We start from the raw sequence: 11,789 nt of genomic DNA on the forward strand, positions 1-11,789 counted from the left end.
CGGGTTGTCCGTCTCGCTGGGAGAAGCGGGCCCTGGTAGCCAGGAGCTCAGGAGAGAGCGAGCGCCTGACTCGGGGGACCTGCCGGCCCTGGTGTCTCCGGTGAAGGGCATGTCGATTGATCGTGGTCTCGGCGTCCTCTCGTTCGTCGGGGAGGGGATGCCAGAAGATGCTGGAGAGTATACGGCAGCAGGACGAAGTTCTGTACTGGACTGATGGCGTTGATGGCGAAAGTGTTGCTGGAGAGAGGAGGGAGTGGCATGGGGGGGCCCCAGAGACAGAGGTCTCGAGGTAGACTGTCTGGTGCTGTTCAGGGTAGCGGGCGCGGGGAGAGCGGTTGATGGGACGGTGGGATGGGCCCCTTGCCGATCTTGGGCCAGGGGACGACCTGTCGGCGCGGCGTTCGCATCCGCGGTTTGGTAGAGAGGGTGGCTCGCACGCATTCCATTTGGAGGAGAGTCCAGGGGTCTTCCAGACCCCCTCGGGCCATCAGCCGCGGGGACGGAAACGGAAGGGCTTAGCATGACGTGCTAATGTTTCGCGTGTAGTGGGAGGTCCTCTGGGTGCTCCAACACTAGCGATTTCCGCGGTTCGCAGCCCGGCTCTGGTATGTTGAGGAGCGCGAGAGCGCGGTAGTGCCACTGTACCGATGCGGCAAGTCCAGCTATCGACAAGGCAGGAATGTGAACGACTGCTGGACAGTATAGCGCGCCGGGACGGGGACGGGGGTAAAGCTGCAAGCTTTTCCCCTCTAGTCTGCGCCTCGGCTCCAAAAGCTGTGAGGCGAAGACCGTCCTGGACCTTGCGGGCCTCGATTGGCGGCAAGGCGAGGCCGAACTTTTCAGGAGACCAATGTTGGCCGGTGAATGTTAACCCAGCAGCTGGGAAAGGCGAACAAAGGACGCGGCGGACCGGAGGTGGGAGTAGCTCGGGTCGGCGTCGCGGGAGACCGATCCAGGCTGTCTTTCCCTTGACCTGACTGTCGGGCAATGCAGAACAAAGAGAGGACGCGGGAAAGGTGGGGTGGGAGGAAGACGGATCGAAGGGCTAAACTATTGACGGTGAAGGGATGCCTGGAATGCAGCACGGTGGACGGATGGGCGATTGAGGGGAGGGACGAGCTCGTGGTAATGTCAAGACAGACCAGGAAGGAAGAAAGTTGCAGATGGCCGAGATGAATAGAGACAGACCAGGAGTCAGGGCAGGTTCATGCAGGATCCATGCCGGCCCAATGACGAAGGGGTCTTGCTGCTGAGGTCTTGGTTCTTCGGTTGTGGCTGGCAGTGGATGGGATTCGTGGATGCGACGCCAGGGCGGGCCTGGAACCACATTGTGTGTTGTCACTTGTCGGTGGGGAGACGAGAGTTTAGTGCTGAGAGCTCAGTGCTCAGTGCCCTGCTGGCCTGGACCGACAGGCCAGTGGCAGGAGAATTGGCCCCAAAGACCCTACAGTATACCTAGGCTCACTACGTGACCGCGAGGCATCGACCCGTCGACCACCTGCTAGGTAAGGCACAGTAGGTACTCATCTCTCATCCTCAGTGGGAGTAAGTATGCCTGGGAACGTCTGGTGGCTGGGAATGCACGTGCACGCGCACGCGCACGCAGACGTCAGATGGGCAGACGGCAGCTGTGCACCAATGCCGACCCGTTGGAATGTTTACCTCGCTTCTGAGCAGGGATCTAGCATGATCCGAGCTCCTAGATGGGCCCTGAGATCTCGCCGTTCACGCCCACGCCGTTCACAGACAGCGTTGGAGAAACAGCTGATCGATCGTGTGGCAAGACATGGGAAAATGCCATGAGCAGTCATGGACGGTGGGCTCTACGTAACGGGTGTCACGATGAAACCATCCTCCTACTGCATGTTCCAGATGAAGCCATCATGTTGTGCAACGTCTTCGTCATTTTCCCAAGTCCAAGTCCTACCCTACGCACCACCACCCTCCATCGTCATTTTGCGCTGGGGGGGGGCGGCTATTTTGTCTTGTCACAATATGGCTTTGCTCAGTTGATTGTACATGTGTTATGTGTTGTGCAAGGTCCTGAAAACGTAATCGCCTACTCAACCTGCTGTCAGTGCTTCATTCCACAGGCAGAGTTCACTTGGGTCACGTGATGTAGTTCTTCCTGATGGTTCAACATGAGCGTCTTTGTCTGGTGCTAGTGCCGTGGTCGAGGTGGCGATTATCTCAGCAGCTTGACCTACACCAGAATCGCACTTACCATGTCATATCATTTCCTGAGCTGTCGCATCCTGACTCCTCACGTTTAGGCGCAGACATTGCAACCGTCACACACACACGATAACGCGCCCGACAGATAGCTTGACGATGCTCTCTCATTGGGCCGGCCTCGATATCTATGCGCACCTCGAACCTCCCGTATAGCGGAAGATGAATGACTTTCTTCCTATTCATCATGACCTGCTCATCCACGAGGCCACCCAACACCGTGAACCAGTAGCCACAGCAACAACATGAACTCCCGCCCGCCCGTCGTCCCCGCGATCAGTAGAACGACTCGACCATGGTATCCTTCATGCCCGTGTTGATGTTGCTCGGCCCCAGACCCTCGCCAAGCCTGAAGACGCTCTCAATGACGCTGAGCTCCGTCGCCGTCGTGTCGAGACCCGTCACCGCCATCCAGTCGTTGACCACCATGCCGGCGCCGACGACGTTGCTCCCGCGGTTCACACTGCCCGCGACGAGCGGCACCTGGAGCAGGCTGCTGAGCTCGTCCTGGTCCTGTATCGACGTCTTGGGGTGCACGAGGCCGCCCTGGTTCGAGAGCGACATGTACGAGCCGACGAGCACATTGTCGGCAATGGTCTGCCGGAAGACCTCGACGCCGAGCACGTCGGCGATGATCTCCTCCGTCTCGCGCTCAATGTCGGGGTGCACGAGGGCGATGTGGTCGTTGGTCACGATGACGTTGCCGAGGGCTGACAGGCGCTCTTCTATCCGCTGTATCCGGATCGCGTCCGGGAGGCTGTTGCGCAGGTGCTGCAGTTCTTGGTCGGTCGTGTTGGTCGGCACGAGGAGGCCCTTGCGGTTTCTGAAAGGCAGGGCGGAAGCAAGAACGTGTCAGCAACGAGAAGCCATGGACAGTGTAAGGGACCGCATGTGAGCGGGTGAGAGAGAGGAGGGGGGAGCAAACGTACCCCGCGGTCATGCGCCCGATGATCCTCGAGCCGGCAATGGTTGTGCGACAGATGGGAATGACGTCTTGCAGTTCCGCCTCGAAGACGCTGTAGAAGTTCTCGCTGGCGCCGATGGCCGTGAGGGCGTAGGAATTTGTGAGCGTCGCGAAGACACCAACTCTGCACACGGTGAGGTCAGCGCAACATTCTGGGTGAGGCGAGATGCATCCTCTCTCGCTCTCGCATGGCGGGGTCGGCGGGGTCGAGGGGTCGTCTCGGCATACTCGTTGGAGTTCTCAAACTGGGCTCGCACCGCCATGTTTGCTGCGTCTGATCGGGGAAAAACTTGGGAATCGGGAATGTTAGGTAGAGGGTCTCGAAAAAGCTGCGCTCGGCACAAGAAGAGAGCAGCTGCGGGTCGTCGTCTGTAAGGTATCACGAGTTTGAGGTGCAAAGAGATGGGTTTTTTCTGCGGGCAGAGCTCGCATGTTAAGGGCCAGAGGGCCAGAGGGCCCAATTGAGGGGGGCGACCGAGTGGGGCTGCCACTGGTTGCGGGAGGCAATCCCTGTACCTTAGCACCAAGGCACCTCCTCCCCTTCTGCACTGATGCTGCTGACAACTCGAGTTGAGGCCTCGTACCCCGCCGCTGCCGCCTTGTCTGGCTCATCTGGGCTGCCGATGACTCAACATGCACATTCAATTGCCACTGGTGACTCCTCATAGGCGTCTCTTGCTATTGTGGATTTGCATGTAGTGCTAGCTCCTGCATCATTTCACTTGACAACGGTTCACGGCAGAATTCAGCCCTGCACCCGTCGCCGCATTGAGTCATCCTGAGCAGTTGCACCATGCTTGCTCATCATGATGTAGTCCAACTGAAGACTCTCTCTCTTACCGCCTTCCTGTTTCCCTGCCCTGCGTGGCCAGAAACTCATCCAGCTCTACATGAAGTCTCAACCCCTTGGACTGCATCGTGTTGAAAACTGACCCCAGCTCAAACTCATCCATCACGTTGGCCAGCGTAGTGAACGCCTCCATGGCCAGGTCTTTGGACCACGGGCACTGCCCAAGGCCACGGAAGAAGTTGTCTTTTGCCTTGGCTCGGAGTTCCTTCCGCGAGTGGCTAAACTGAATATAGCACCGCCATAGCTCGCTGTTGGCTCGACACGCCGGGCTTTTAAGTGCCTGTTCAAAGGCGGCACGGGTCGAGTGCGAGTTGCCTCTTTGTAGCTCATAGTTGATGGCAAAGATCCGGCTGCTGACGCAATCATTCTGATTTGCGAGGGCAGTGCTGCGAAGCATGTCTCCGACGGGGTCGTCAATGCCAAAACTCGAAGATGCCCATGCGAAAAGACTCAGGAACATTGTGTTCCTAGGAAAGATACCGAGGCATTTGGCAAGCTGCTCTCGCAGATAGGCGCTTCGAAACGGACTAGGCAACGCGGTCAGTATTTTTACCGCAAAAATGCTGATCCCCAAGTGAATTGCTCGCACATACCCTTGCCTGGCATGGAAATAGAGTAACCTTGCCGCTGACTGCAGTAAAACCTCGTGGGCTGCTTGGCCTGCAAAGCCACACTTACTGAGACCCTCGCTCACCGACCATACTCTATCCATTGCTGTCGAAATGTTGCCCTGCATCAGAGACGCTGATTCAGATCCCCCTCCAACTGTCAGATACTCGCATAGGATCAGTGCACCTGCGTTCAGAGCTGTGGATTCAGCTTCAGAAGCTGGTGTGTTGTAGCCTAGGTTGCCGCGTAGGGTTTGTTGCGTGATGAGTAACTGATGGGGCGTTATCGTCACCTCAGGGTCTGGCATGGCCGAACCATCTGCCAATGCACACAGACAAAGTATGGCACTTGCTCGTTGACCAGCCTCCAACTCCATCCAGCTCCAGGTTGTCCAGAAAACTAATTTGCTTTCAGAGTCGGTAGAAGGTGCCTGCAAAGGGTCAGCACAACCATTTTGGGCCGGTGATTCGAGCGACGTAACATACCTTAGCTAGACCAGCAGAGGAGACAAGGACTTGTCTTGCAACATGCAGGTTCCCATTCCTCTCCTCTGCAAGCGCATATGCCAGGTATAATCGAAGGTCGCGTGGGAATTGTTTCAGTAGTGCCCGGGCTCGTTTCTTGACATTGGCGGGGTCGTTAATCCAGTCCAGGGCCAAAGAGTATTGAGCCAACGACTCAGCAGCTGCGGTGTTGACCACCTGCCGCACCGCGTTTGCAGTCCAAGAAAGCGGCACAGGGCCCCCTAGGTTTTTGTCACGGGTTGGCCAACCTGCAAAATACTTAAACCAACTTTGACTTGCGAAGACACAGTCGAAGGATGCCCTCAGTTGATGCGCATCATAATCAAAGATCGGAAGGCGTTTTGCATCGTCCTCGTCGGGGTTGTGCTGAGCAGGCTTTCGTAGCAGCTCGCTCCTCAGGCCATGGAGGCTGCCAACTACGTGAGGATCATTCATTGCTGCCTTGATCCATCCATTTGATCCGTCGGCGGGAGGCAGATGACAGAACAAGAGGAAAGCATCAACCAACTGCTTTCTCAGAGCCGTTATCAAAGCTCCAGGGACGCAAAAGATGAGGTTTTCCAGATCCGAGAAGATGACGACGCGATATGGATCGTCATCAACACCTTCATCCATGGATCGGGCAGGCAGCCTGGCTTGCTGGCCTTGTACGTGCTCGGTGGCCCCCCATGCCTGGTACACGTTGCGCGACTTGCTTCTGTGAATGGGGTGTGCCACGGGGTCAGGGGCATCTAGTAGTCCGTCTTGTTGCACGTAATGAGCCCATCCCTGAGCGCTGTCTTCACCAATTCGGGGGACCTCGCTTTCCCAAAAGTCCTTGAATTGATCCATAACCTCTGTCGATGACGCGTCAGAGAGTGTCGAGGGTCGATTGAGATTCAACTCCAAGACGGCCTGCCACGCAGCCACGGCGAGTTCGCGGTACCCTGTATCATATACGAACCTTGTCATGCGCAGGAAAACATAAATGACTTGCTCATGAAGCGCTTGAACGTCTGTACCCTGACTTGCTCCTGGAAATGGACTCACAGGATACTTCTGTAAGCCAGGGAGAGATAGCAGACGCTCTTGATAAGCATCCTTCAGCTCTTGGAATTGAAATGCCGTCATGTTCGTCAACATCGAGTCGATTCTCTCTTTCCAAAGCACGAAGCTGGTCGGGTGTTGCTGCACAACGTCTAGTAGTCGCCGATGGAGCTTAGAGGCTGGCCAAGTTTTGGCTCCTTCCAGCATCATGCCGAGTAAGAGTTGCTCTTCATGGTCTGCAGATTGGGCTTGAAGAGCGCTCTCGTACATGGAAAGCTTAATCTCGGCAAAGCTGCGCACCTCGGCCTCAGTAGCTTCACCGCCAGAGTCTTGGATATTCTGCAAGAGCACATCCTGGTGGGAAATGAGGGCCAGCCATGCTTCAATGTCGTTTGGATGTTCTTTGACGCGACGTGAGAGCTCGATGGACTTCTTTCTAGCTGGGTCATCGTCGTCAAACCTCAATTCGCCGGCGTCAGACGAGTCGTATTCCAGCTCACTGTCAGAATACTGATGTGCTTTGGCTTTGCCTTCGATAGACCTGTAAACCATGGCTTCGTCCTCTGATGCCGACGCGTCATGTTCGTGGCGTCGGTTCTTCGCTTGGCTGAGTGGGACGAAGTCCTCTTCGCCTGATGATGCCGTGGCGTCTTTCCGTACCCGAATTCGCCTTGGCTTCGTGTGACGAACCTTGGCGAAAAGGTGCCTATCTTTCAAAGCCGAGGTTCCTTGACCCGGCCGTCGAATGCTAAATTCTTCGTCCATGGCATCGATGTGAATCGACAGGTAGCCATCGGAGCCCAGCAGCCGCCCACGCCCATTGCGACGGTACTGGGGAACCTTTGAACGGTCATTTCTGCGATACCTCGAGATCAGAGGGTCTCCCCGCTGATCTATAATGAACTGGGCATCTCCTGCCGGGGCGGCGTCGGGTTGCGACCCTGGCTGTGCTCTCACCAGTGCAAGCTTGTCTTGAGCTGGCGACCTTGAGCGATGACGATGCCGACTCTCAGAGGCGCGATCCAATCGATGCTTGTCTGAAAGGCGTTTATCCGGAAGATGTTCTAGACTACGCTCATATCTATCTCGACGGGATTCCGAAGCATGCGCGGATGAGTTTTCAGAGCGATGGTCGTGGCGGTGCCGGGACGAGCGATCGCGATCCTCGCGTCGATCATGTCGCCTGTGCCTATGAGATGTCCCGTCCTTGTGGCGCTTCGATGTCTTGTCAGACGTGTCCTCGTTCGACTGTGTCGATACGTGTGTCGATACGTCCAACACCGGCGCTGGTGGTTTGAAGGAAGAGAATTTGGGCACCGTCAGGCCCTTCCCATCGGACTCGGTCATTGAAACGCCAGCATGCCAGGTGACATTCGTCCCAACATGTGTAGATACCGGCAACGGGATACCGACAACCAACAACAGCGTGATTGAGAGCTTGGCTGGTCCAGGTGCTGGATGAGATGAAGTCGCTGGCAGATCGCGGTCGGCGCGTCTAAGCACTGACGGGCTCGGAGAGTTTCGCTATGGTTCATCTCTTGCAGGTTTTAGTGCACAAGTGCCCTGTAACGGCCCGTCAAACAGCTGTGGGCGGGCCAGGTCGATCGCCGGAGTGGACCGGGAGCGTGGGGAGTGGTTCCCCACAGGACGCTTTTGACGCTATAGTGACGTTTAATCGCCCACGCGAAAGCTCGCTCCAAGCTTTGGCCTGAGCATTATTGGGCGCGTGCGATACAGATGCGATCTTAAGGCTCGTCAAGCAGAGAATGAGCCCCGGTTATGCTTTGCATTCTTCGCATCCGTGGAGTCCATCATATTGGACGAGGCACTTGCACTCTTCTCTGACACGAATTTCGTCTAGTGCAACAACCAAGACCAAGGCACCTTAGGTACCTACCTTAAGGTAAGGTAAGGTACCTAGGTAGGTAGGTAACGTAGTCAGGCGCCTCGTGCACGTGAGGGTTACTATGTACCTACCTGCCTTATTTCGATAACGCTAGGGAGCTTGATGGGTCTGCGGATGGGTGGCTTGGCGGCACAGGCGCCACGCGGGGCGATGATACAATTTCCCTGCTGCCCTTCCCTTGACCTCCAAATAAGGTACCCTCGAGCCGAGCGTACTCCATGTCCGTGCCGAGCCTTGGGCAGGACGTGTGACCCCGAAGCTCGCCATAGCAGTGCGCACGAGATCGTCAACATCCCATTCCTCATTTTCGCTGTCCATCCACCTTTCTCCTACGGCCTACATCCATACCCTCCGCTCACGCTTCAAGCCACTCCGAAACATCTCTACCGTTGGGTCGGTGAACCAAGGGAACCTCTCCGACCTCAAACACCTTGTGTGCCCTTGCTCCTGGTCTGTCAGGTTGCATACCTCTCCCTGTCAACCAACAGGCTTGTCCACCCAGAGCATGCTGCGCATTTTGACGACATGCTCTGAGACACCTCGGTCACAAGCCCCATTCGAACCACCTTCAGCATTACTCCCAACCTACACCACCTGCCATCGGTGACGAAATTCCTGTGGTCTGGTGTGTACACCTCCCACATACCCTACAAATAAGCACGACCGACCCTCAGCCAGCAGTGTCAGGTTCAACATCCGTCGTGTACGGCAGCAACGGCCGTGACTATCACAGTCAGCCGTCGACTCTCTCATCCTCATCTGCGAAGCACCACGCCCATTGCGAATTGCCAACGCGAACTGGCCGAACAAGGAACACCCATCATGGCAGACAGGCAGAAGCACCTCTCTGCACCCGTGTCGCCAGCACACAGCCGACGCCCGTCTCGTCTCGATCTTAGCAGCAGCAACGAGCACCCAGACGAACGATCACCCTTGTTACAACGGTCGCGATCCCACATTCGCATACACAACAGCCATGATACATCAAACCTCAAGACTCCTGGGCTCTCGAGGAGAAACAGTGGGCATGGTACGGACATCTATGCCCCGGGGCACCTCATGCAGCTCCCACCCCGTGCTAACCTCGGAATTCTGTCTCTTTGTAGGAAGCATTAGGAGCTCCCGCCACCTCAGCTCACACCCATCCTCGTGGAGCGCTCGCTTGATCAACGCGATTCACGACCGACCAGATCCTATGCTCGAGTCGAAAGGCTCCCTGTTCTCCGACGAACGAGTATGGTACGATCAGTTTACATCGACGGATTGGGTGCACGACAACATTGCAGATGCTCACCGTCTCAAGGCATTGCGCAGCCGTAAAGACTTTCGTGGCCGCGTTCATGCCTTCTTCGACGCGTCCCAGGGCTGGCTCCTCAGCTTTGTGTGTGGAGTCATCATCGCCCTCATCGCCTATACCATCACAGTCTGCGAAACTACCTTGTTCGACTGGAAAGATGGGTATTGCACCAGAGCTTGGTATATTAATGAAAAGGTCCGCCATCCGCATCCTCTCAACCTGGTCATGCGGAAGAAGCAAGCCAACACGCACACTGTGGACACAAGCTGACTGGATACTAGAAATGCTGCCCTACAGGTAGCTGTGACGACTGGCGCCTTTGGTCCGATGTCCTCGAAACAAATCCCGTTGGGGGCGTGACCGAATATGTGGTTTACTTCATTTTGGTCATTGCGCTAGCCTGCACGGCATGCGCTCTGACACTGACCACAAAGACCGTTGTCCCTTCCGCATATAGGATGACAACCTTTGACGAGAACCTCGCTGCTGAGCTTCTTCCTGCGCTTTCCGACGACGAGAACCAGAGCGACGAGAACATCAGCCCCTCGCAGCCCGGTTGAGGAACCAGGGGCGCCACCAATGATCTACTACTCGGCCGCGGGCAGCGGCGTGGCCGAAGTCCGCGTGATCTTGAGTGGCTTCGTCTTGCACGGTTTCCTCGGTCTCCGAACTTTGGTCATCAAATCTGTGGCTTTGGTTCTCAGCGTCGGTTCTGGTCTCAGTCTCGGAAAAGAAGGACCCTACGTCCACATTGCTACGTGCGTGGGCAACATTGCCTGCCGCATGTTCTCCAAGTACGATTCGAACGATGCGAAGCGTCGAGAGATTCTATCGGCCACGGCGGCCGCTGGCGTAGCTGTCGCCTTTGGTGCACCACTCGGTGGCGTGCTCTTTGGCCTCGAGGAAGTGTCTTACTTCTTCCCAGCCAAGACGCTCTTCAGGACCTTCTTTTGCTGCATGGTCGCTGCCCTGACACTCAAGTTCCTGAATCCTTACGGCACGCAGAAGATTGTCCTGTTCCAGGTGCGCTACATCATCGACTGGGCTTATTTTGAGTTGGCCACCTTCGTCGTGGTCGGTATGCTGGGCGGTGCCGCCGGCGCGCTCTTCATCAAAGCATCCAAATACTGGGCCCAGAGCTTCAGGCGCATCAAGGTAATCAAGGCGTACCCGATGCTGGAGGTGCTGTTGGTGGCCATCGCAACCGCTCTGCTCAGCTACTGGAACGTATTCACGAGGCTCCCCGTCGCCAAACTCCTTCTCAACCTTGCATCGCCTTGTAATGACAAGGATACCGACCGGGACGACCTCGGCTTGTGTCCTTCGGAAATCAGCGAGATCCCCCCCATCCTTATGAGCTTGCTCGTTGCATTCCTCATCAAGGGCCTGCTCACCATTGTCACCTTTGGCATTGTAAGTCGTCTGTTTCGTATCCGGCCGCCTCTTGTCTAACAGCTCCCAGAAAGTACCTGCGGGTATCTACGTCCCATCCATGGTGGTGGGAGGTCTCATGGGCCGTATGGTAGGCCACATCGTGCAATGGACCGTCATGCGGTTCCCCCACTTTGGGCTCTGGAGCGACTGTGCAGCGACTGTGCCTGGCACCTGCATCCAGCCTGGTGCTTACGGCTTGATCGCGGCCGGCTCCACCATGTGCGGCGTGACTCGGCTGTCAGTGACCTTGGCCGTCATTTTGTTCGAGCTCACGGGAAGTCTGGACTATGTCTTGCCGTTCTCGCTGGCCATTCTCGTGGCAAAGTGGACGGCGGACGCCATCGAGCCTGAAAGCATATACGTGAGTCGGCGGAATCCTCATGACTCGAGAGACGAGCTGACACAAGCAAGGATCTCTTAACAAACATGAACTCGTACCCATTCCTGGACAACAAGCACAAGCCCACGTTCACGTCGGATTTGGCCGACATTGTGCCCCGAGTGCGTCGGGAACGTGTCATCAACGTGACGAGCTCGCCCTTGGTCCCGGCCACTAGTCTCCGGACGAAGCTGGAAATTCTGCACCGCGCAGGCGAGTTAGACGGCGGTCTGCCGATAATTCGTGACGACGTGCTGGTGGGGCTCATCCCGGCGCCGGACCTCGAGTACGCCCTCGATAATCTCGAGGACGAAGAGAGCACGCTGTGTCTCATGGCGCACGCGAGGCCGCACGGCGAATCGATTGAGGATTCAGGAGGTGAGGAAGACGTGGACCCGACCGATTTGACACCGTTCATCGATGCGGCGCCCGTGGCGCTCGATATTCGGTCGCCGATGGACCTGGTCTACGAGTTCTTCGTCAAGCTCGGACTGCGCTACATCTGCGTGCTGCTCGTCAACGGTAGCGCGGGTTTGGTGCACAAGAAGAGCTTTGTGAAGTACATAGT

The 11,789-nt window shown here is 56.5% G+C and overlaps 3 protein-coding genes across 3 annotated transcripts in view; 1 reads left to right on the forward strand and 2 right to left on the reverse strand.

Annotated features, from left to right (window-relative positions):
• Positions 1-2,508: 2,508 nt before the first annotated feature.
• VDAG_06394 (eukaryotic translation initiation factor 6) lies at positions 2,509-3,459 on the reverse strand (the record flags this gene model as incomplete). Its single annotated transcript, XM_009658772.1, has 3 exons — positions 2,509-3,055; positions 3,162-3,320; positions 3,425-3,459. The coding sequence occupies 3 exons, from the start codon at positions 3,457-3,459 to the stop codon at positions 2,509-2,511; spliced, it is 741 nt and encodes a 246-aa protein (XP_009657067.1).
• A 414-nt stretch (positions 3,460-3,873) lies between these two features.
• On the reverse strand, positions 3,874-8,416 carry VDAG_06395 (uncharacterized protein; the record flags this gene model as incomplete). The annotated part of the gene is made up of 4 exons (XM_009658773.1): positions 3,874-4,573; positions 4,640-4,926; positions 5,141-7,729; positions 8,183-8,416. The coding sequence occupies 4 exons, from the start codon at positions 8,414-8,416 to the stop codon at positions 4,033-4,035; spliced, it is 3,651 nt and encodes a 1,216-aa protein (XP_009657068.1). The 3' UTR covers positions 3,874-4,032.
• Positions 8,417-8,933: 517 nt separating this feature from the next.
• The window catches only part of VDAG_06396 (chloride channel protein), a gene marked incomplete at both ends in the record, with an annotated part of 3,156 nt that continues 300 nt past the window's right edge, over positions 8,934-11,789 (forward strand). Inside the window, 6 exons of the mRNA XM_009658774.1 lie at positions 8,934-9,141; positions 9,218-9,569; positions 9,690-9,730; positions 9,950-10,821; positions 10,871-11,203; positions 11,254-11,787. Coding sequence (XP_009657069.1) covers positions 8,934-9,141; positions 9,218-9,569; positions 9,690-9,730; positions 9,950-10,821; positions 10,871-11,203; positions 11,254-11,787 — 2,340 coding nt within the window. The remainder of the gene's footprint in view (positions 9,142-9,217; positions 9,570-9,689; positions 9,731-9,949; positions 10,822-10,870; positions 11,204-11,253; positions 11,788-11,789) is intronic.

This window comes from Verticillium dahliae, genomic scaffold (genome assembly GCF_000150675.1).
Source record: "Verticillium dahliae VdLs.17 supercont1.12 genomic scaffold, whole genome shotgun sequence".
NCBI classification, from domain to species: Eukaryota; Fungi; Ascomycota; class Sordariomycetes; order Glomerellales; family Plectosphaerellaceae; genus Verticillium; species Verticillium dahliae.